A 21,209-nucleotide genomic window follows, 5' to 3' on the forward strand; every position below is an offset into this window, starting at 1 on the left:
TAAAGTTCAAGACCAGCCTGGGTGACAAGAGACTGTCTCAAAACAACAACAACAACAACAAAAATCATTAAAAAACAAAGTGATGCAACAGGAGGTCCCTACAATCTTCAGCTTGGCTCTCTGGAGTCCTGTATATTAGTAACTGACACAGGTCAGGGTTGCCCAAGTTCCTGTCTAGAAACACTAATTTTTTCCACATCTCAGCTTATATAACTCACTTCCTATCACCCCAAGATAGAGAGGCAAACGCAAGCCACACAGAAACTTTACCTTCTACTACTTCTGCAAGGGGCTGGCTGCGGTTTTCAGGAAACACGATTCTGAAACATCTTTAATTTACTATCAAGGCTCTAGATACTTCTATGAATTTGCAATAAGATTGCCTTTGATAAAGCCTAACAATTTTGTGCCAGGAAGGAAGACATGCCCTATTTTTCCTCCTTGAAAACAGAAGGGGGAGGAGAGATGACAGTCATAAAGAACATGTATTATTGCTCCATTTATCAACAAGAAAATCATCTGGCGGCAGTAGGTGGAGCCTGCTGGCATCAGCCTCTTGCATTAGCATCAGCCTCCTGCATCAGCACACACAACACTGCACATTCATGAGGAGATCATGGGAGGCCACTAAGTCTCCCACAGGAACAGAGAGAGCAGCATTCGAATGTTCTGGAATGCTGGCAAAATGGTCCAGGGTAGAACCCACCCACTTTCTACATGGCTGAAATTATAGATGGGGAGACATTGCAGATGGAACTAAACTAAACTCTCACTGTCACTACCGGCTCTGTGATCCACTGAGAAGAACAGAGGCTCCCATCTGGCTCTACTCTTGGGAGCCACAGCAGAATCCTCAGGTGGGACGGAGTAAGTTCCTTTGCCTAAAGCACTGATTGTCTTCACTTAAAAAATCGTAGACTAATCCTACCAGAGATGTGACAGATGGATAATGTCGGTGTGAAGCTTGGGATGTGACAAATGTCATCTGTTCACCCATGACTTCCTGATACTAAAGCTCGCTACCTTCCTCCCTGACCCTGCATGATCTCTGCATAGAAAGATAAGCTTCGGGCACCCCAGGAATGCAGGTTCTTTCTGCATTGAAATTTGTGAAAATTCACTGTGGTTTGTTGGGGATGGAGGAGAAGATGCTGTAGGAGGAGAAACTTGTTTTGTAGCTCAAGTTTGCTTCAGATTAATGAGTACATGAGCACAAAATAAAGCAAGAAATTCCTGAGGTTTGAAATAGGGTATGGGGAATATGAACACATACACACATGTTCTCATACGCTCTCATATACACACTCACACTCACTCTCACACAGATACTCTCATATATACACAATGCACACAAATACACATGCTCTCATACAAACTCTCACATACAGACACATATACTCACATGCTCTCATACACACACTCACTCTTATACACATACATACTCTCATACACTCTCACATACAGACACATATACTCACTCACATGCACACACACACATTCACATACAGTCACTCTCATACACTCTCACATACACGCACATACACTCACTCTCATATACATACACACATGCACACAAACATACATACATTCTCATATACACACATACTCATATACACATTCATTCACACACACACACACCCCTCTCTTTCTTTGGTGAGGAAGCTATTGGTGTCCATACGTTCTTTATTAAGAAAGAATTAGCAATGAGCCAATGCAAGAAAGGAAGAAAAGGAGGCAGACAGTGTTTCCTGTCTAGAAGGCTGAGGAAATGGCTCAGTGGCAAAGTGTTCACTCTGCAAGCATGAAGACCTGAGTTAAATCTCCCAGAACCTATGTATAAAGCCACATGTGACTGTTCATATTTGCAATCCCAGTGCTTAGAGACAGGAGGATCTTTGAGGCTCACTGGCCAGCCATACTAGCTTAACCAATGATCTCTAGGTCCAGTGAGAGACATTTGTCTCAGGAAGTAAAACTGATGCCTGACCAATATTAGCTAAGATTGTCCTTTGGCCTCCATAGACATGGACACACATGTGCCTGTGCACCAGTGCACCAGTGCACACACATAAACATGTGCCTACTTGTACACATGGCAGGGGGTAAAGGGTGAGAGAGGAAAAAGAAAGGAGGAGAGAAAAGGAAAGAGAGGGGAAGAGGGAGGGAGGAAAAGAAGGAAGAGAGAATGGATTAGCATTTGAATGTACTGAATAGTTAATGATATAACACACAGATACACTCACAGACACACAGATACACACACACACTTAGATACACACACACACAGGAACACAAACAAACATACACATCCTCTCCCTTTCCCACATTAGAAGTTAAATATCCAAGTACCTGGCATAGGGAAGAATAGCTTAGGATTAGAGAGATTCAGATTCTGAGCTCTCACTTGGTCACAGTGTAGCCTGGAGGAGTTGTATTCTCCAGGCCCAACTACCTCATCTGTCAGATGGGCTGTAGCTGCTGACTGTATAAGGTACTGGGAAGAAATCAGTGAACCACCACATGTAAATTGCTCAGAAAAGAGACTGGCTCTCTTCAAATGACTTATGGGAGTTGGAGAGCAAGTCAGTGTCTAATACTAGCTTCTGGATTTAGGGTAGAGAGGGATGATGGCCACTTTTGGAACCAAGGATAAGAAGTAGGAGGTGCACTGTTAATTTTCCCTCCCTTGCAGAGACAAGTAGGTTAGGATCCAAGAGCTGGTGCCCAATGACGGTCACTCCACAGTTGTACATCCTGCCCATGATCATTCAAAAGGACCACAGCAATGGCAGCCACCTATGTGTCCTCAATGGATTTGTTCACAGTCATACCTAGGTCAGCTTGGTGTGGCCCCCTGGGCATCTTACTGTACACCCAGCTAGGTACTAACTGCCTCCTCCTGGTTAGAACAGCTTACATCACCATGTAAGGAACTTAAGCTAAAGTCACAAGGCAAGGGCTTTGCCACCAGGATGAGGGAGGCAGAGCGATGAGGAGAGACAAAGAGAGAGGCTTTGAAACAGACAGATCTGGACACAATAACCCTGGTCGGAGAGGACATGAGGGTGCCGTGGCTGGTGAGAGGCAGAGATAAGTGGTAAAGCAGTCATACAACAGAAACAGTCACCACAGGGGAGGAGGAAGAGAAAGAGAGGAGAGCTATGTTATGGGTGCTACATGGCTCTAGTGCACAGGTTCAGATGGAGAACTTTCTTCGGATATCAGATAATTTTGATAGGGTTTCTACTGCTGTGATAAAACACCTTGACCACAAGGGACTGGGGGAAAGGATTCTTTCAGTTTACAGCTCTTAGGTTCCATTTTCACTGCTGAGGGAAGTCAAGGCAGGGCCCTGGAGGCAGGAGCTGATGGAGAGACTGTGGAGGGGCACTACTTACTAGCTTGCTTTCATGGCTTGCTCAGTTTGCTCTCTTACATCACCCAGACCCACCAGGCAAGGGGTGGCACTTTCCAGTGGGCTGGGTCCTCCTACATCAATCACCAATTGAGAAAAATATACCACAGGATTGCCCACAGGACAATCTCATAGGGACTTTTTTCCCCCACAATTGAAACTTCCTCTTCAAAAATGAATGGTGTCAAGTTAACATAAAACTAGTCGGTACACCAAAGAAAGGAGCTCATTTAGGAATTAAAGGAAACATGCTAGTCTGGTTGAGAGCCAAGTGAGGGGCTTGCTGGGGTCTCCATTCCCCCAAACTGGCACTTCAGTCTGGCTATTATTTTGCCAGTGTGACTCCCACTTTGCCCATGCATGCCACAGAGTTTACACATTAGGCTGGTTCATGTACATTCCTAATTCAAGCCACCTTCTCTGCTCCAGCTGATGCAGTCTTGGTCACTTGTTTTAGTTAATGCTTCACTCCATAATTGAGCTTATGTGCCAAACTACACTGATGTCCAATGCACACGACTTGTTTGCGTGGATCATCAGAGGTCAAGTGCCTCTGACAAGGATAAAACATGTCCCAAAGGAGAAAACATGTCCCAAACTTGGAGTTGACTATTGCTTATGAAGGTGGCCTGTTTAACCCTCTTTCCTCCTGCTATAATCACCTTTCCCCCAAAACATTGCTTGCAGCAACTAGCTGTGAGTGGTAGAGCTGGCAGGCTCTCCTGACTAAACTTTCCCCTACATGCCAAGGCTCGCATGGAAGCCATTCTCCAAGAGAAGAGAGTATGAGGCTGAGGGTGCCTGGTCGCTCTTGCTGAAACTTATGTTAACTCTGGGATGTCTGATTTTTCTCTTATCTGAAGTGAATGAAATGACTTAAACTAGGAAGATACAATCAGCCAGAAGGGAAAGTTTATTTTTCTATAGTGGGAACAACACTCAAGCAGCTGTAGTGCTTCTAAGAGCAGAAGTCTTGAGCTTTGGTCTAGCAGGTGCTTCCTGGGAGATGGAGAGAGGGAGAAGGAGAGGGAGAGGGAGAGGGAGAGGGAGAGGGAGAGGGAGAGGGAGAGGGAGAGGGAGAGGGAGAGGAGAGGGGGAGAGAGAGAGAATGAGAATATGAGAATGACTGGGATCTACAGGAGAGGGAGGTAGAAGAAAAGGAAGGATGAAGAATGAAATGGTCACACTATAGATAACTGTGACAACCACAGTCAATTGAACATTCAAAGTAGCGAAGAGAGTATTGTGACTGTTCCCATTACAGAGATGACATACTACAGTTCACCAAGTACAATTCATATGTGCCAATTAACATGGCCAGGAGAGCCCAGGGGACATTCCTAAGTGCCAGGGACCCTCCTTTCAACGTTGTCTTCACCCCTGCACCTTCTGCCTGTCTTATTTAGATGCACTCCCCCTCATGACCTGAACTTTGTTAAATTTCTTCATTTTGAAAGACTACTCTTGAACCCACTTGAAATAAATGAACCAACAACCTGCCAATATAAACAAGAACATAGTTCCTAGAGCTGTGCCATAGCCCACCAATGTGGCCATGGAGGTAGGACCACAGCCAGTGTATAAGCCTATCCCATCCTCATGCTTGCCTTTGAGATAGAATGCCAGCAACATGGCCTATGGGAGGTAGTCTGACAGAGACAGCTCTCAAGGTGCCTCTGCCTTGGGCAAATTCACACAGGGGCCCAAGTCCCAAGCCACAGAGGCCACAGGCGCCTCACACCTGATGACATTCTGAATTCCAGAAGGAAATCCCTGGGTGGCTGTGGGCTCCAGTTATGAATAGTGGAGGATGTCAGCGTGTCTGGAATTCAAGTATGTTGGAAGGACTTACTGACTTTGACTCTGAGAAAGCCATTCATTTCCTTCATTTTTTCTGAATTGTTTATTGGCAAGATGGGAAATCTCCAAAGAACCTTGTGTAGACTTACACCTCAATGCCTCTTACCCAGTGTAGGCTAAATGGCCTCAACGGCTAATCCCTATACAACCGCAAGATGAGGTGAGTGTTCCAAAGATATATAGCCTCACAAATGTAAAAAGACAGCCGAATGAACTGTTAGCACATCAATACCCCGTGCATTGGTGGGCGCTTGTCTTAAGTCCCTCTAGGCTAACCACTGTGAATGTCCAGTTCCTTAAGGATGTCACGAAGGAGATTACTTAACTTTAGGGGAACTTGCCTTTTCCATCTGGAATGGCCAATGCACAGATAAGCACCCACCTTCTTCAAATTGTTTGGATTCAAATTCATGAGTTTTCTTTGAGATGGAAAAACAGATATCTAATGGCCGTTACATAGAGGTGAATGGTTTGGAGGAGTTTGAAAAATCTGCGAGGTTTTCAGTGTTTACTCTGCACTATGTAGTTCCTGGGAGGAAGACTTAGATGGAAACATAGTAGGGATTTCAGTGTGTGTATGCATATGGCCAGTTCTAGCCCTTTCAAGGAGAACTCCTGGAGCAGAGGTTCCCCCCTCCCCGCCCCCCATAAGCTTCTCTTGCTCCGTTGTCAGTTAATGAGCCAAATACTCCTGGGACTAGCTATACTTCTATACAGAGTGACAACAGAGACAGAGGGTAATTTGAATGAGGTTTGTGGCCACCCATCCACAGATGTACATGCACAGAGTGTTTGTTCCTACTGTAGCAGAGCCTAGGTGCACACAGCAGCATTCACCCCAGAGCCCTAGAGCCAGACAAGAAAAAGTATCATATTCGCTTTTTGCCAACAGGGGGCGGAACTTCACTTTTGGTATGCACATGTTGGCCTTCTCCTTAGAGGTGCTGCCAACAGATGAGAAGTGCCCCTCCCAAGCCAAGCATGCCCGTAGGGCCCTCTCCTTGGCAGCCCTAGTCCAAGCTGGGAAGAATGTTTCTACAGCACTGAGGGCTGCTGCTCACCTTGGCAGTGAGCTGTACTGGCGCTGGGCCTGCTGGAAGCTCTCTCGCTCCTCCTGGCGCTGCCGCTGTACTTGAACCTCCACGGACACCGAGTGCCGACCACTCTGCGATGCTGGCCGAGAGCTGGACTGTGGGAGAGAGACACAGCTTGTCAGTAAGAGCCTGACACCTGCCTTGTCATGCCAAGAGTGATGTCACTTCAGTTCTGGTTCTTAAGTGTTGGGGATGGGACCCAATGCCTGCCCATGCTCTGTGCTCTGCCTGAATGACAGTGCCAAGCCTCCAAAGCTGACTCTTACTAAACGACTTTGAAATGTTTTACAGACTCTTATGATTTTATTTACCCACATCAAGTTATTTGCTATTTTATTCTATTATTTTGAGACAGTATGTCATGTAACCCAGACAGGGCTTGGATTCACTGTGTGACTTTGAACTCCTGATCCCCCTGTCTCCACTTCCTAAACACTGGGATAAGGATGCCTGGTTTATGTGGCACTGGGTATGGAACTCAGGGCTCTGTGTATGTGGGTAACCACTTTACCAACTGAGACACCTCTCAGCTAACTTCTCACTCAAGTTTCTTTGAGAAAGGAACCGTATCATATCTTGGCTGAGTTTTTACAAACTCCACTCTAACCTGTGACTTTGGTTTGGGCACATCATTTAAAAAAGAGCAGCCGACTTGCAAGTGTTTCTTACTGAGGCTTGGTAAATACTAACATAGATGGTAGTTGACATCCTTTACATAGCTAACACAAAGCTCAGATGAAAAGTTAAAACCAGGCTGGGTGGTGGCGGTGCATACTTTTAATCCCAACACTCTCGAAGCGCAGGCAGATCTTTGTGAGCTGGAGGCCAGCCTGGTCTCCAGAGCAAGTTATAGGACAGCCAGAGCTATTACGAGAAGCCCCTTTTTGAAGAAAAAAAAAAAAAGAAGGAGAGAAGAAATTAAGACCAAAATCAGAGGTCTGGTAATGTAGCTTTATTAGTACAATGGTCATCAAGCATGTAGGAAGTCCTAGCTTTATTTCCTGTATTGAATAAACTGGACACTAGAACACATCTGTAATCCCAGCACTTGGGAGGTTGAGGCAAAAGGATCAGAGAGTGAAAGTCAACCTAAATAGTGAGATTGAGGATAGCCTGGGCTGCATGAGGCCTTGTGTCAAACCAACCAGTGAACCAACCAATCAACCAACCAACCACTGCAACAGAATAAAAATGTGTTACCATAACTGATAACTGGAAGAATTCAGGGGCCTGTGACTTAAGGCTTGCTGAGCTGGTGAACACTTAGTAGTTGTCTCTTTTGTGCTAGCAGTGGTCAACAATATGGATGGTCTACTTCTATTATGAAGCTCAATTTTGAAACCAAAGACCAGCTTAAAGGAGGCACTGTTACCAAATATAGGCCTTTGTCTCCAAGGATGTCAGCCAAAGAGGACCAGGGACCCTTAGACCCTTACCTTAGCATGGACCTGTAAGCTAATGAATGCTGAATGTACCAGTTTAAGTAACATATCTCTCTTGGTCAAGGGGAAGTGGTTAATTGGCCAACGTGAACCTAGCCTAAGAGAGGCATCTTTACTCCACCTGGCCATACACTCTGGCCAACAGGTCATGTGTGCAGTGTTTTTTTCCTTTACAGTGGATTATCAAGTTTATATATTATGCTGTGTAGATCAAAATAACCAGCAGCTTCACAGAATACCCAGGGAGGGCCTCCTGCTACCCTGCTCTTGGCACCCCATGACACCCATCTTGTTACCCATCCATCTTGTGCCCCTCTGTGACACTGCACAGTATACAGATTCCATGTGAAGAATATCAGGTAAAAAGCTCTAACTGGTTTTTCTTTTAGCACTGAAAACCCGCGGCAGGCTATGACACAATAATGGCTTTGTAAAGTAATGGTCTTAACATTCATAGGAGAGTGTTAAGGTAACAGGAATCCTACCTCCTGAAGAATAGCTCCGCCCACCCACACCATTGGCTTTTGTCTAAAGAAAAACCCAGCAGCATCAGTTGCTCCCTTTCTACCAGGATGAAGCACCTTATGAACTGGTAAACAATAATAAGGCAATGTCTAGGACATACATCTAAAGCAGATATTCTCAGCAGGCATATGTTTTTTTTAAAAAAAAATTCCAATACAAAGATAATATTGCAAGCAATTAGACTTTATGGTACCCAGTCTGTGTTGATAGAAATTCACAACCATACTAGCCGGGGCAGATGTATGACAGATGCTATATCCAACACAGTTCAAACCATGTATCTTCAGCATGAAGAGCACTGAGGGGCAGGAAATGTTTCAGTGGGTACAGTATATGCTGTATAAGCATAAGGATCCAATGTTGGATCCCCAAAACCCTGCCTAAAAGCTGGGTATGGTGTAATCCCAGACCTGGAGAAGCAGAGGCAGAGGCAGAAGGAGCCCTGGGGCTTACTGTCCAGCCAGCCTAGACTATTGTCAAACTCTACTTTCAGTAAGAAACCTTATCTGGAGGGAGGGATGACAGATAGATAGAAGGCTCCTAAGATAGATAGAAGGAAGATAGATAGAAGGCTCCTGAGGTGTACACACACACTCACACACACACACACACACACAGAGAGAGAGAGAGAGAGAGAGAGAGAGAGAGAGAGAGAGAGAGAGAGAGAGAGAAAGAGAGATGATAGGTAGGTAGGTAGATAGACAGACAGACAGAATGATTGATTGATTTTACCCAGTAAGTTCCTGCTTTTATGCACACAGTATCCTCTACGTTAATGAAGACAGACATCTTCTCTCCCTTCCATGAGGCAGGATGCCACTAAACTACTGGGTGGTAGTGCATCCGCCGGAGCTTTGGGAACATCACCAGTCAGGGAAAATATACAGTGAAAACTGCATGGTTCACACCGTACCCCCAAAGTGCCCCATCTCCTTCCTCCTCACCATCATGAGCTACCCACACATGTCAGGAAGGCGCTGGCATTCTGTGATGGGATTTAGTAAGCAGCAATTTAAGCTCACGCTGTTTTCTGACACACTGCTTGCAGGGACGTGAAAAGAAAATGGAAGATCTTACAGAAACGCAGGTATATTTTTAAGTTGTTTCTCCCAACGGCCTGAAAATTTGATTCTGACAGAGGGGGAAAAAGTTGAAGGGCTTTTGTTTCTTCAACTGTGCACTTTCTGACACCATTCAAACCTTGTCAGTTGTAAGTATATACTGAAGCTCTGGCAGGCTCCAGGAATGATCAACACGGGGGCTGCAGCACGCACAAGCGAATGACTGAGGTGCTGACAGACTGATGCCTCATCTAATCAGACAGAAGCTTCAGCCTCATCCTTATTTCACACCCCCTTCTTCCAAACCTGCAAAATGGCATGCCAGTCACGACAGTCGCCTTCGTCTTTGAGAGGCAACTCTAATAGGCCACGTGTCTTAGAGAAGGAAGTATACATGACTAGTGCATAGCAACAAGTCAACAAAATCACTCTGGCAACCTTTACACTTGTTCGGAAATTTAAAGTAACCTGAAGCTTGGGAGATAACTCAGTTGATGACTTCCAAACCCAGAACCAGTGATGAGAAGGAGGAGAGAGAAAAGAATAAGGAGGAAGAGGGGAGGAAGAAGGAAAAAGAAGGAAGAAGAGGATCTTGAACTGCCAGGTTTGCACACATGAACCAAAGCAGTGAGCTCCAGGTTCAGCCAGAAACCATGTCTCAACTAAAAGAGCATGGGTGGTGCTCAAGAATAACCGAGGTTGTTTGGCCTCCAGATGCACACAGATGCACCTGCACATACATGATAACACACACACATACACACACACAGGCGCACATACAGAGTAACCTCTCAAAGGTTCAATGCAGATCTCATAAGTATAACGAGAACAGTCGATGAGGAGCAATACTACCTTCAAAGGCTGCACCTCAGTCCCCATCACAGAAGCACAGCCATGTATCTGTCAAAAATTACAAAAACAATGACAGGAGGAGGAGAGAACCTGTAACCCCCACAGAGGAGTCCACGCTTTCAAACATGGCCACCAGAAACAACAAAGTGTGTGTTTGGTGGTGTGAGTAGAGTATTTGTTGAACAAGTATGACGGCCTGAGTTCAGATCTCCAGGGCCTGCAGGACACCAGGCCAGCCCATTTGCAGCTCCTGGTTCAGTGAAAGATTCTGTCTCAAAATGTGGTGGAGAGTAATGAAGGCATTGTCTACAGCGACCTCTGGCACACACTAGCATACACCAGACACAGACACACAGACATGCACACACTCAAACATAGGAAGACACACACACACACACACAGTTGTACAGAAAAGCCACTGTGCCAGCAAAGTGTCCCAACCCTGAAATTCAGGCAAAGAAGCAAAGCTGCTTTAGCTGCAAATTATAAAATCATCTAAATCTTGTTTGTAATGAAACTGGTTAAAAGAAATGACCTTTTACATAAAAAAAAAAAAAAAGAGCCCCAAGTGCCTGGTCTAAATAAGAAAAGATGCTGTAAGACAGAGGAGAGTAGTTGGTTGTTAGAGAGCACAATGGAATCTCTTCCTTAAAAACACAACATACACCTTTTCCTTTTCTTTTTTTTTTTAATTTTTAACATTTTTTATTACATATCTTCCTCAACTACACTTCCAATGCTATCCCAAAAGTCCCCCACACCGCCCCCCACTTCCCTACCCACCCACTCCCACTCTCCTGGCCCTGGCATTCCCCTATATTGGGGCACACAAAGTCTGCAAGTCCAATGGGCCTCTCTTCCCAGTGATGGCTGACCAGGCCATCCTTCGAAACATATGCAGCTAGAGACAAGAGCTCCGGGGTACTGGTTAGTTCATCATGTTGTTCCAACTATAGGGTTGCAGATCCCTTTAGCTCCTTGGGTACTTTCTCTAGCTTCTCCATTGGGAGCCCTGTGATACATCCAATAGCTGACTGTGAGCATCCACTCCCGTGTTTGCTAGGCCCCTGCATAGTCTCACAAGAGACAGCTATCTTTGGGTCCTTTCAGCAAAATCTTGCTAGTGTATGCCATGGTGTCAGCGTTTGGAAGCTGATTATGGGATGGATCCCTGGATATGGCAGTCTCTAGATGGTCCATCCTTTCATCACAGCTCGAAACTTTAACTCTGTAACTCCTTCCATGGGTGTTTTGTTCCCAATTCTAAGAAGGGGCACAGTGTCCACACTTTGGTCTTCATTCTTCTTGAGTTTCATGCGTTTAGCAAATTGTATCTTATATCTTGGGTATCCTAAGTTTTGGGCTAATATCCATTTATCAGTGAATACCTATTGTGTGAGTTCCTTTGTGATTGTGTTACCTCACTCAAGATGATGCCCTCCAGGTCCAGCCATTTGGCTAGGAATTTCATAAATTCATTCTTTTTAATAGCTGAGTAGTACTCCATTGTGTAAATGTACCATAATTTCTGTATCCATTCCTCTGTTGAGGGGCATCTGGGTTCTTTCCAGCTTCTGGCTATTATAAATAGGGCTGCTATGAACATAGTGGAGCATGTGTCCTTCTTACCGGTTGGGACATCTTCTGGATATATGCCCAGGAGAGGTATTGCTGGATCCTCCGGTAGTACTATGTCCAGTTTTCTGAGGAACCGCCAGACTGATTTCCAGAGTGGTTGTACAAGCTTGCAATCCCACCAACAATGGAGGAGTGTTCCTCTTTCTCCACATCCTCGCCAGCATCTGCTGTCACCTGAATTTTTGATCTTAGCCATTCTGACTGGTGTGAGGTGGAATCTCAGGGTTGTTTTGATTTGCATTTCCCTGATGATTAAGGATGTTGAACATTTTTTCAGGTGCTTCTCTGCCATTCGGTATTCCTCAGGTGAGAATTCTTTGTTCAGTTCTGAGCCCCATTTTTTAATGGGGTTATTTGACTTTTTGGAGTCCACCTTCTTGAGTTCTTTATATATATTGGATATTAGTCCCTTATCTGATTTAGGATAGGTAAAGATCCTTTCCCAATCTGTTGGTGGTTTTTTTGTCTTATTGATGGTGTCTTTTGCCTTGCAGAAGCTTTGCAGTTTCATGAGGTCCCACTTGTCAATTCTCGATCTTACAGCACAAGCCATTGCTGTTCTATTCAAGAATTTTTCCCCTGTGCCCATATCTTCAAGGCTTTTCCCCACTTTCTCCTCTATAAGTTTCAGTGTCTCTGGTTTTATGTGAAGTTCCTTGATCCACTTAGACTTGACCTTAGTATAAGGAGATAGGAATGGATCGATTCGCATTCTTCTACATGTTAACAACCAGTTGTGCCAGCACCATTTGTTGAAAATGCTGTCTTTCTTCCACTGGATGTTTTTAGCTCCCTTGTCGAAGATCAAGTGACCGTAGGTGTGTGGGTTCATTTCTGGGTCTTCAATTCTATTCCATTGGTCTATTTGTCTGTCACTATACCAGTACCATGCAGTTTTTATCACAATTGCTCTGTAGTAAAGCTTTAGGTCCGGCATGGTGATTCCACCAGAGGTTCTTTTATCCTTGAGAAGAGTTTTTGCTATCCTAGGTTTTTTGTTATTCCAGATGAATTTGCAGATTGCCCTTTCTAATTTGTTGAAGAATTGAGCTGGAATTTTGATGGGGATTGCATTGAATCTGTAGATTGCTTTTGGCAAGATAGCCATTTTTACAATGTTGATCCTGCCAATCCATGAGCATGGGAGATCTTTCCATCTTCTGAGATCTTCTAGAATTTCTTTCTTCAGAGACTTGAAGTTTTTATTATACAGATCTTTCACTTCCTTAGTTAGAGTCACGCCAAGATATTTTATATTATTTGTGACTATTGAGAAGGGTGTTGTTTCCCTAATTTCTTTCTCAGCCTGTTTATTCTTTGTGTAGAGAAAGGCCATTGATTTGTTTGAGTTAATTTTATATCCAGCTACTTCACCGAAGCTGTTTATCAGGTTTAGGAGTTCTCTGGTGGAATTTTTAGGGTCACTTATATATACTATCATATCATCTGCAAAAAGTGATATTTTGACTTCATCTTTTCCAATTTGTATCCCTTTGATCTCCTTTTGTTGTCGAATTGCTCTGGCTAGGACTTCAAGTACAAACACCTTTTCCTTTTCTAAGTGAGCTGCAAACACTGGTCTTTATCATGATCAGAAAAGATGCTACTTCAGGTCTGAGAAAGCTGAAAAATGCTGGTTTCACTCTGGGAAAGAAAAATCTTTGAAAGACCTCCACAGAGTGCCACTGAATTTGCATCAAGTAAGCATTCCTTGCAGCTAATTAAAATTATTCTTTGGTTATTTACAAAAGTAAAACACAAAGAAAACTAGCTAAAATAATTATCAGACAAATGAGGAAGACTAGGTAGATACAATGGAAAGTTTCAGTAGTAATAAGAACTAGGCAATATGTAACTTTTTACAGATTATTATAAAGGTAGCAATAAATAATTGTTAGTTTATGATAGTTACATACAAACTTCATAATTTAGAACATACTTGGTCATTTAATTTCAGATAGGAAGATAGTGTGAAGTATGCATATATACATACAGACCATGTATAATTCTTATAAATGACCATTTGGAGGTTTTCTATTTTCTACCTGAATATGCACAATAAAACTTTCCAAATTTCACATGTGCTCAAGGCATATATAGAAAAAAATAAAAGTGTGTGTGTTCTAGATAAAACTAATGACAAAAAAAAAATCACTTTAAGACAGTGGGTCCTTATTTAGCAAGCTAAACATGCATAACTATCATATGTATTCCATACTGCTTAAAATGACAATTTAAGGGTCTGATAGTGGGTAGAAAGAAGTCTTATCCAATTAAGTCACACAAATTATTCACTCTGATTAACTTCAGCTACTGCTAATGATGGTCATTATCTTCTATAGTTCCCTTATTTACAACTTTAACCACAGTGAAGCTATCTTATGTCTATCTCCCATCCAATACAAACTACACTTGGCCCGGTTTAACCTCCCAGATCAGATGGGATTGGGGGGCTTTCAGGGTGGTACAACTAAGACAACTGTTTGTCTGTTTTGGGGTCTTGGTCCTCTGCCAAACTCTTGTTCTGTCAAACTCTTGTGGGTTCTGAATTCTAGGAAGCTTCAGTGCTACCAACAACTTTTTTAAAAGCTGAGGAGTCCTCAGAACACCGTTTCCCCTGAATGCTCTATAAAGGTGTGCTTTGGCAATTCCATGCAGTCCCCCCATCAGTGCTCCCGTCTGTGATATTTTCCTACCTGAAGGACCTTGAGAACTAGGTATAGATCTACAGAGCAAGCCATTAGCATCATCAGCTCATAGCACCGAGCATGCCTCCTCTGAAGGGGGCACAGCCCATGGACACATATACATTTGCCTACAGAGGTGGTTATGGAGCCTAAAGCAAGGGGTCTACTTTGCTGTATTGCAAGGGGCTTTCTCCATAAGGAATTGATAGCCCTCTGCTGCTAAAATAGCTTTCCAAGGAAAGGACTCTCCGTGCAGTATGAACTGCAGTCATGGGGAGAGGCTGATGCTTCTAGGAAGCAGAAGCAGCAGATGTCTTGCAAGTCATTAATGCAATGACAACAAAATCAAACCTGCAGTTCTCAAATCCCCTGACCTGTGGGAAGCAACCAGGGAGGCAGATCAACCCTGCCTTGTACTGGGCTCCTGATTAGACCTGACAAAGCACTGGTAAGATAGAAAGAAGCACTTTAAGCCCACACCTTTCAGTAAGATGGAAGAAAAGGCAGATTTTCGGTTCGTTTAAAGAGTGCAAGGAACAAAGCCAGCTCAGGAAGGATGAGGACATTCACACTGCACAGGAACAGTTTTTTCCTTGAAGGATTAATGTACTTCTGGTCACTACAGACTGGCAATGGAAAGGAATTAGCAATATTGTTAAAGTCACTGTTATCCTACTTCTCAATTTCTTCCAGCCAGCACATCGCCTGTGAGTTTCCTGGGGCCCTTGACATTCTGTACTCTTGTGTGTGTACAGTCTGCGATTTAACTCTTTGAGCAACTGTAGGTTCCATCTAAACCAGGGACACCATAATAACGAACACCCCAGCGCCCCAGCTACTCAGTAACTTGCATTAAGTTACCTTAGGGAAGAGTTAAGGCTTTGTTTAGGTGGCACCTGCATGGGTGGGGAAGAACCCGCTTTCCTCTTCCTCAGCCTGAGAGGGAATACTTTCCAATGACAGAGCTCAGAAATTTTCTGGGCCTGTGCTCTTCTAAAGGCCTTTTGTGCCACAAACCAGCTCTCTCCAACTCAGATACTGCCTTGAACAAAGGCCCACGAGCAGGTGCGTTCCACACTGCTGGAGTCTACACTGAACATTTCCAAAATAGATGAGGTTTTGGGGCTACTTGCAGTAATTTTTGCTGCAGGAAGCTCTGTAGATGGAGTCATTGGCTAGGAAACTCCCTATGCGATACATTTGTAGATGAAATTGTTGACTAGGAAACTATGAGATACATCTGTAGATGGAGTTGTTGACTACAAAACTATTCGATACATCTGGCTACACTGTGACTTCAGCTTGTATGTGCTATGTTTTCCATGCACGTGAAAGATGAACTTGATGTTCTTTAACAATAAAATGAGTGTGGACTGTTACATTGAGACCACCCTCTCACACCTTCCCAGTATGGGGGGAGCGGGTGGGGGTGGGTAATTCTACCAGGTCAGCAAACACATGGGAGAGACCTCTGATATAAAATAAAAAATAAAAAGATCAACCTCTGATATACAAGTTACAATGGCTCCTGGCACACTGTAATCTGACCTATGACCCTCCGTAGTTGAATTTCCAAAGTGCAAGGTCTTCTCCGATCTTTTCTCTAGAGTGATTGCTCCCATTAAAGAGACAGGAAACACCTGAATCACAGATACTTCCTCATTCAGACCTCTATAAAAATCCTTCCAAATTCTCTCAATGAAAATACCCTACACTGAGAGAAAGTCACTTGAACTCAAACTTGAAGTTCCATCCTGCAGGTACAATGTGACCATTTTTTGGTTGGAAGCCAGGAGTGGTATCCACACCTGTAATCCGGGTACTCGAGAGGTTGAGGCAGGAGGATTGAGAATGGCTTTCTTTGCATCAGCTCCACTGCACAGTTTTAAGAATACACAGTTTTCTATCAGGGCTTTGTTCTTTCATACTGCATGATGGCGGGACACTGTGAGCATTCAGGGAGTTTACAAATCAAGTCATTAACTGAAAAAATGAATGCAGGGAAGATACTGGACTAAAAGCCACATTCCTGGATAACTAACAGTGTGCCTCATAGCAAACTGTGGGACTGTCAAGCTGTGCAGAGGCTTACAGGTTAGAGCGGAGTGTGTGACAACTGCTTCCATCTGTGGTGGCTGTGCTCCCCTTTGGCTTCACACTGTGCCTGGTACTCTCTTCAGATGTAGTTAACTATCTATTTACTACACATCACATGAGAACCCTTCTTTAGGGAACCTCTTAGGGAGAGATGGAGTCAATCACACCAAACAACGCCAGTCCATTATCACTGTTTCATCCTGTTGCTACAGGGATGACTCAATTTACCAGAGAATAAATCAGATCCCTTATAAAGAAAATACCTCTAAGAGCAGAACAGCTCCAGAAGAAAACTGGATAGTTGTTTAGATGTTGGATTGGTTTATAACACCCAAGGTCAGGCAAGGATGGACTTGGGACATTTTCACACCTGAACACAGGTCTCACACCACCACTGGCCATTCTAAGGCTGGTCTTCCTCACTTGATCCAAGGTGAGGGCTATTTCCCTAATGCAGGACTTTCCTTCCAAATCAATCTTCCATACGATCATTAAGCTCCTTGATCAGAAACCTTTGAAGGTCTCTTGCTTTGCCCAGTACACTTGATGACTTGGGTATTAGGAGCAAGAAGGGCTGGAAGTTCACTCTGAGAGTCCAGAAGGAAGGTGGGCATGGCTGCACTCTTTCTAGATCTCTATCTTGGTCCACTCTTCCCTCAAACCAGCCACCTGTCAGATTCACCTCAGCTGGGAGGTCCAGCCTTCCTCTGGTCAAGGAGGACCATGTGCCTAACTCAAGTCTTTTCTAACACCATCCTTCCTCCAACCTATCCAGAAATCTGGTACAATGCATTTTATTCCAAGAACTGTTTTGAAGGGACTCATTAACCTCTGGGCATGGCTCCTCAGCTTCTGTGCCTCAAGTACAAGGACAGCACAGCTGCCCCACTATAGTTCTTAGGCATCTGGCCATTCTTACATACTCTTGAGCTACTGGGGTGACCCATCTTCTAGCTGCACAGGTCCCCCTACTCAGACTAAATAGCTCTGACCCCAGAATTTTCATCAGGACTGAAGCACATCCTGGCCTTTTACCTGTTGGTCTCTCCCATCTCAATCAGAGTTTCTCTACAAATTTGTTTCCTTCTCTCTTAGTCCTCCAGACAGTCAATGGGGGCGGACCTACCACCAGGGCTTGAAGTTTTAAAGCCCAGAGGGGTGTTTGCCTCTGTGAGCAGCTCTTACTGACTCATTCCCACCCTCTCCAGAAAGCCTTCCAAACAAACCTTTCCTGTCTCCAACCCCAACTCTGTTACCATCTCTCTACCCAGATGTGCCACCAATGCAGATGCAGGACGCAGGAGTAGCAGCCACAGTTTTGTTCTGTGGAGATCACTGAAATGGCCGCACACGGGATGGATGAGAAGAGAGGTGAAAACAGACAAACAGGAATTCGACAAATACTTGACAGGACTGGGGATGTGGCTCAGCTGGTAGAGAGTGCTTGCCCGGGATGCGTGAAGTCCTGGGTTTGATGACCAGCAACCACAGCTAACAGACATGATGATGCATGTGTATACCATCCATGGGAGACAGAGGCAGGAGGATCAGGAGTTCAAGGTTATTCTTGACTATATAGATGGGGGATGGGAATAGGGGTAGCCTGGGCTATATGAGGCCCTGTCTCAATAAAACAGAACAGAACAAAACAAAAAGTATCAAGGGAGGTTAGAGAACCAAGAATTACCAATTTCTGTTTCAAAGACACAAAGGATCATGAGCTGAACTTACATTGGCTCTGCTCTACGAAAAGGCATTGAGTAAACCTAAGAGCAAACGCAGTGGATAGAGAGCAGACAGTCTGTGGTGGTGTCTCATCATATGGCTATTTTGAACCTATTACACAGCAGACAGATGGTAGAACAAGATACAAAATGAGATTAGCAATGATGGAACCCAGATGGAAATGAGGGAAAGGTCAGAATGCTAAAGGTCAGAGGGATTTGGCTCCATCTTGTCTTATTTCATAAAGGACTGAGGTCATAGCTCAGGGGCCTCTCTTTCAGGGCAGCTATTAGCCTATTTGCTGGGCAGAGGGACCAAACACTCACCCAAGATTGCTCAAAGCTGTAGGTACGGCGCCGGTCTTCCACATCCTCATCCTGTTTGGCTTGCTGGAACTCTTGCCGTAGACGCTGTATCCGGTCATGGTTGCTAGGAGTGGATCGATTGCTAAAAGAGAAGGGGCAACCATGAACACCCTCAAGAAAAAGCAACCATAAATCACAGTTGGGGGGGTGGGAAGGGCAGCTAGCTGTGGAATGTTGCTCAAACAGGAAGTGGATTTTTACAACAGAATCTGGGCATCTGAAATGGCCATTTGTTCTCAGGACTTAGGCTCTGCGGCTATACTGGCAGAGCTCTGAGCGAGTGAACTGTGTTTGGAGAGAGAGACCTCTTTTGTAGTGATCTTTCAAGGTCTCACTTCCTTTCTATAATCTGGTTAGGTGCTGGTGGCAAAGGTTTGGAAGGATGTGGCTTTGGTCATCAGAACAATTAGGGTCCAGACCAGTTCCTCCAGCTCCCTAGCCCAGAGCACATCATTCTTCCTTGACTTTTACATATGAGACAGAGATAATCTTCTATATATACCATCCTAATCAAGTGGCATGACACTAACCTCCCCCCAACAAACAGCAACAACACTCAGCCTCACAAGCCAAATGTAGCATATACTGATGGTTCTGATGTCTGTGTGGGAAGCCGAGGCAGGAGGATCGAAAGTTCTCTTCATGCCTGAGCAGTTTAGTGAGATTCTGTCTCAAATTAAAAATCATACCAAAAATTAAACAAAGCTGGAGATGTGGCTCGGGGGTACAAAGCCAACCTAGCATGTTTTCTCTGCATATATGTGTCTATGAATGTACAGATGTTCATGTGTGTAGTATGTGCATGTGAATACATGTATGAATATGTGCATGTCCTTGCTGATATGCAAGACTGTATCATATCACTATTTCATCAGCTTCCTGTTCACATGTCATCAAGGCCACACACAAGATAGGATTTTCACAGTATAATGAGAAAAGTAGAAAAATCAAGTTAAGGTAGTGCTTGAGCAAACCACTTGCTTAAACAATGATGCTTTCATCATTTTGTACAACACTGAGCTTCCCTTTGTAGTAAGAACAGCTGTAAAGATTGGTAGAGAAGGCAGTTTCCCCTCACCTCACCAAATGTGAAAACTGACATTTTAAGGGGGTGACTGGCAAATGTTTTGGTTGGATTGGTCCAAGAACATGAAAGTTAACAGGTCTGTAAATGTACTGTTTCAAATCAGGTAGCTGTTGGTGCAGTCTCGAAAGTTCCCTCCTGCTTCTGAAGCATGCAGGCCACTATTCCTACTGGCTTTTTAAAATAGAGATATAGCTGACTCTTGTTCCAGGACATTAGCACTAGCTACCAGCCTACAGCTCCTTCTTTTCCATACCACCACTGACTGTCTAGGCATGCTATGTATATATTCACACATGTATGTGCATGCACATACTACACACACACAACACATATGAACATCCATACATTCACAGATACATACATGCATAAACACCGCTAGATGCCAGCATAGTGACAGAAAAGTGAGCATTTTCCAACATTACTGTCCCCCTTAACATTACTATCCCTTTACTGACTGTGGATTTTTGCTCCCAACATGTATCAATGGGAGGATGATCAGAGGCAAGACTAACTATGAAAGTGCTCCCACCTCACCAGGACCACTGCTCAACTGTTTCCACGCAGTAACTGTACATTTATGGGTGTCATGAAATCCAAGCAAGTGATGAAAACCAATCTTCCACTGCCCGTGATGAGGTGAAAGTCATTCCCCAACAAGGTGGCTGACAAGGTCCTTAATTTCAGTTTTGGTAACTTCAGTGGCCTTCTGGGATCCGCTCCAGATCTCCCCTGGGCCTTGGTTTCCAAATCTGCCCAGTTCCTATTCTTTCCTCTGGTTTTTTTCAGCCAGTGTTCTACAGAATTAGATCGGCTTGCCCCAAACCAGCAACACCACTTTTCTGGCTTTAGCTGAAGGTGGGCTGCGATACTTTCATGATTGATGATGATGATTTCCGAGGATGGGAAAGCCATCAAGCGCCCTTTGGGAAAACCCATTGGCAGTGTGGAGGTGAGACCTGGCTTCAAGAGAGGGAACTATTGTACCAGCTTACTTGTTTCTCAGGCCAGGCTGTGATGGGCCAATCATTCAAATCTGGGCTTTGAAAACTCTGATGAGCTCTTTTGCCAAGAAAGCCAAAGGAGATTTAAATATTCATTAGCAACAGTGACTAATCCCTACACATCCCAATCAACCTAGATTAAGGCTTGTGCCAATTTAAAACTGGTCTTTTTCTTTTCTTCCTATTTTCCCCACCCCAGTGAGGAATAAAATAAAAACACCACCAAAGTAGATTCAAAGGATGACTGAGACAAAAGAAGTCTTAATGAGGAGTCTAGAAATTGCATTTCCAGAGGCCCCATATCATGAGGATCTGTACAGAGATGATGGGAGTTTAGCATGCTCTCTACTAACATACAAA

General features: G+C 44.2%; 1 protein-coding gene across 6 annotated transcripts in view; it reads right to left on the minus strand.

Annotated features, from left to right (window-relative positions):
* Pard3 (par-3 family cell polarity regulator) overlaps positions 1-21,209 on the minus strand; it is a 544,654-nt gene that overhangs the window by 2,970 nt on the left and 520,475 nt on the right. For all 6 annotated transcript variants that reach the window (XM_029480763.2, XM_029480762.2, XM_021170616.3 and 3 more), the window contains 2 exons: positions 18,723-18,843; positions 6,337-6,464 (listed from right to left, as the gene is read on the minus strand). In XM_029480763.2, the coding sequence (XP_029336623.1) occupies positions 6,337-6,464; positions 18,723-18,843 (249 nt within the window). The remainder of the gene's footprint in view (positions 1-6,336; positions 6,465-18,722; positions 18,844-21,209) is intronic.

This window comes from Mus caroli, unplaced genomic scaffold (assembly GCF_978045245.1).
Source record: "Mus caroli unplaced genomic scaffold, Mus_caroli_1 scaffold_10, whole genome shotgun sequence".
Lineage (NCBI taxonomy): Eukaryota > Metazoa > Chordata > Mammalia > Rodentia > Muridae > Mus > Mus caroli.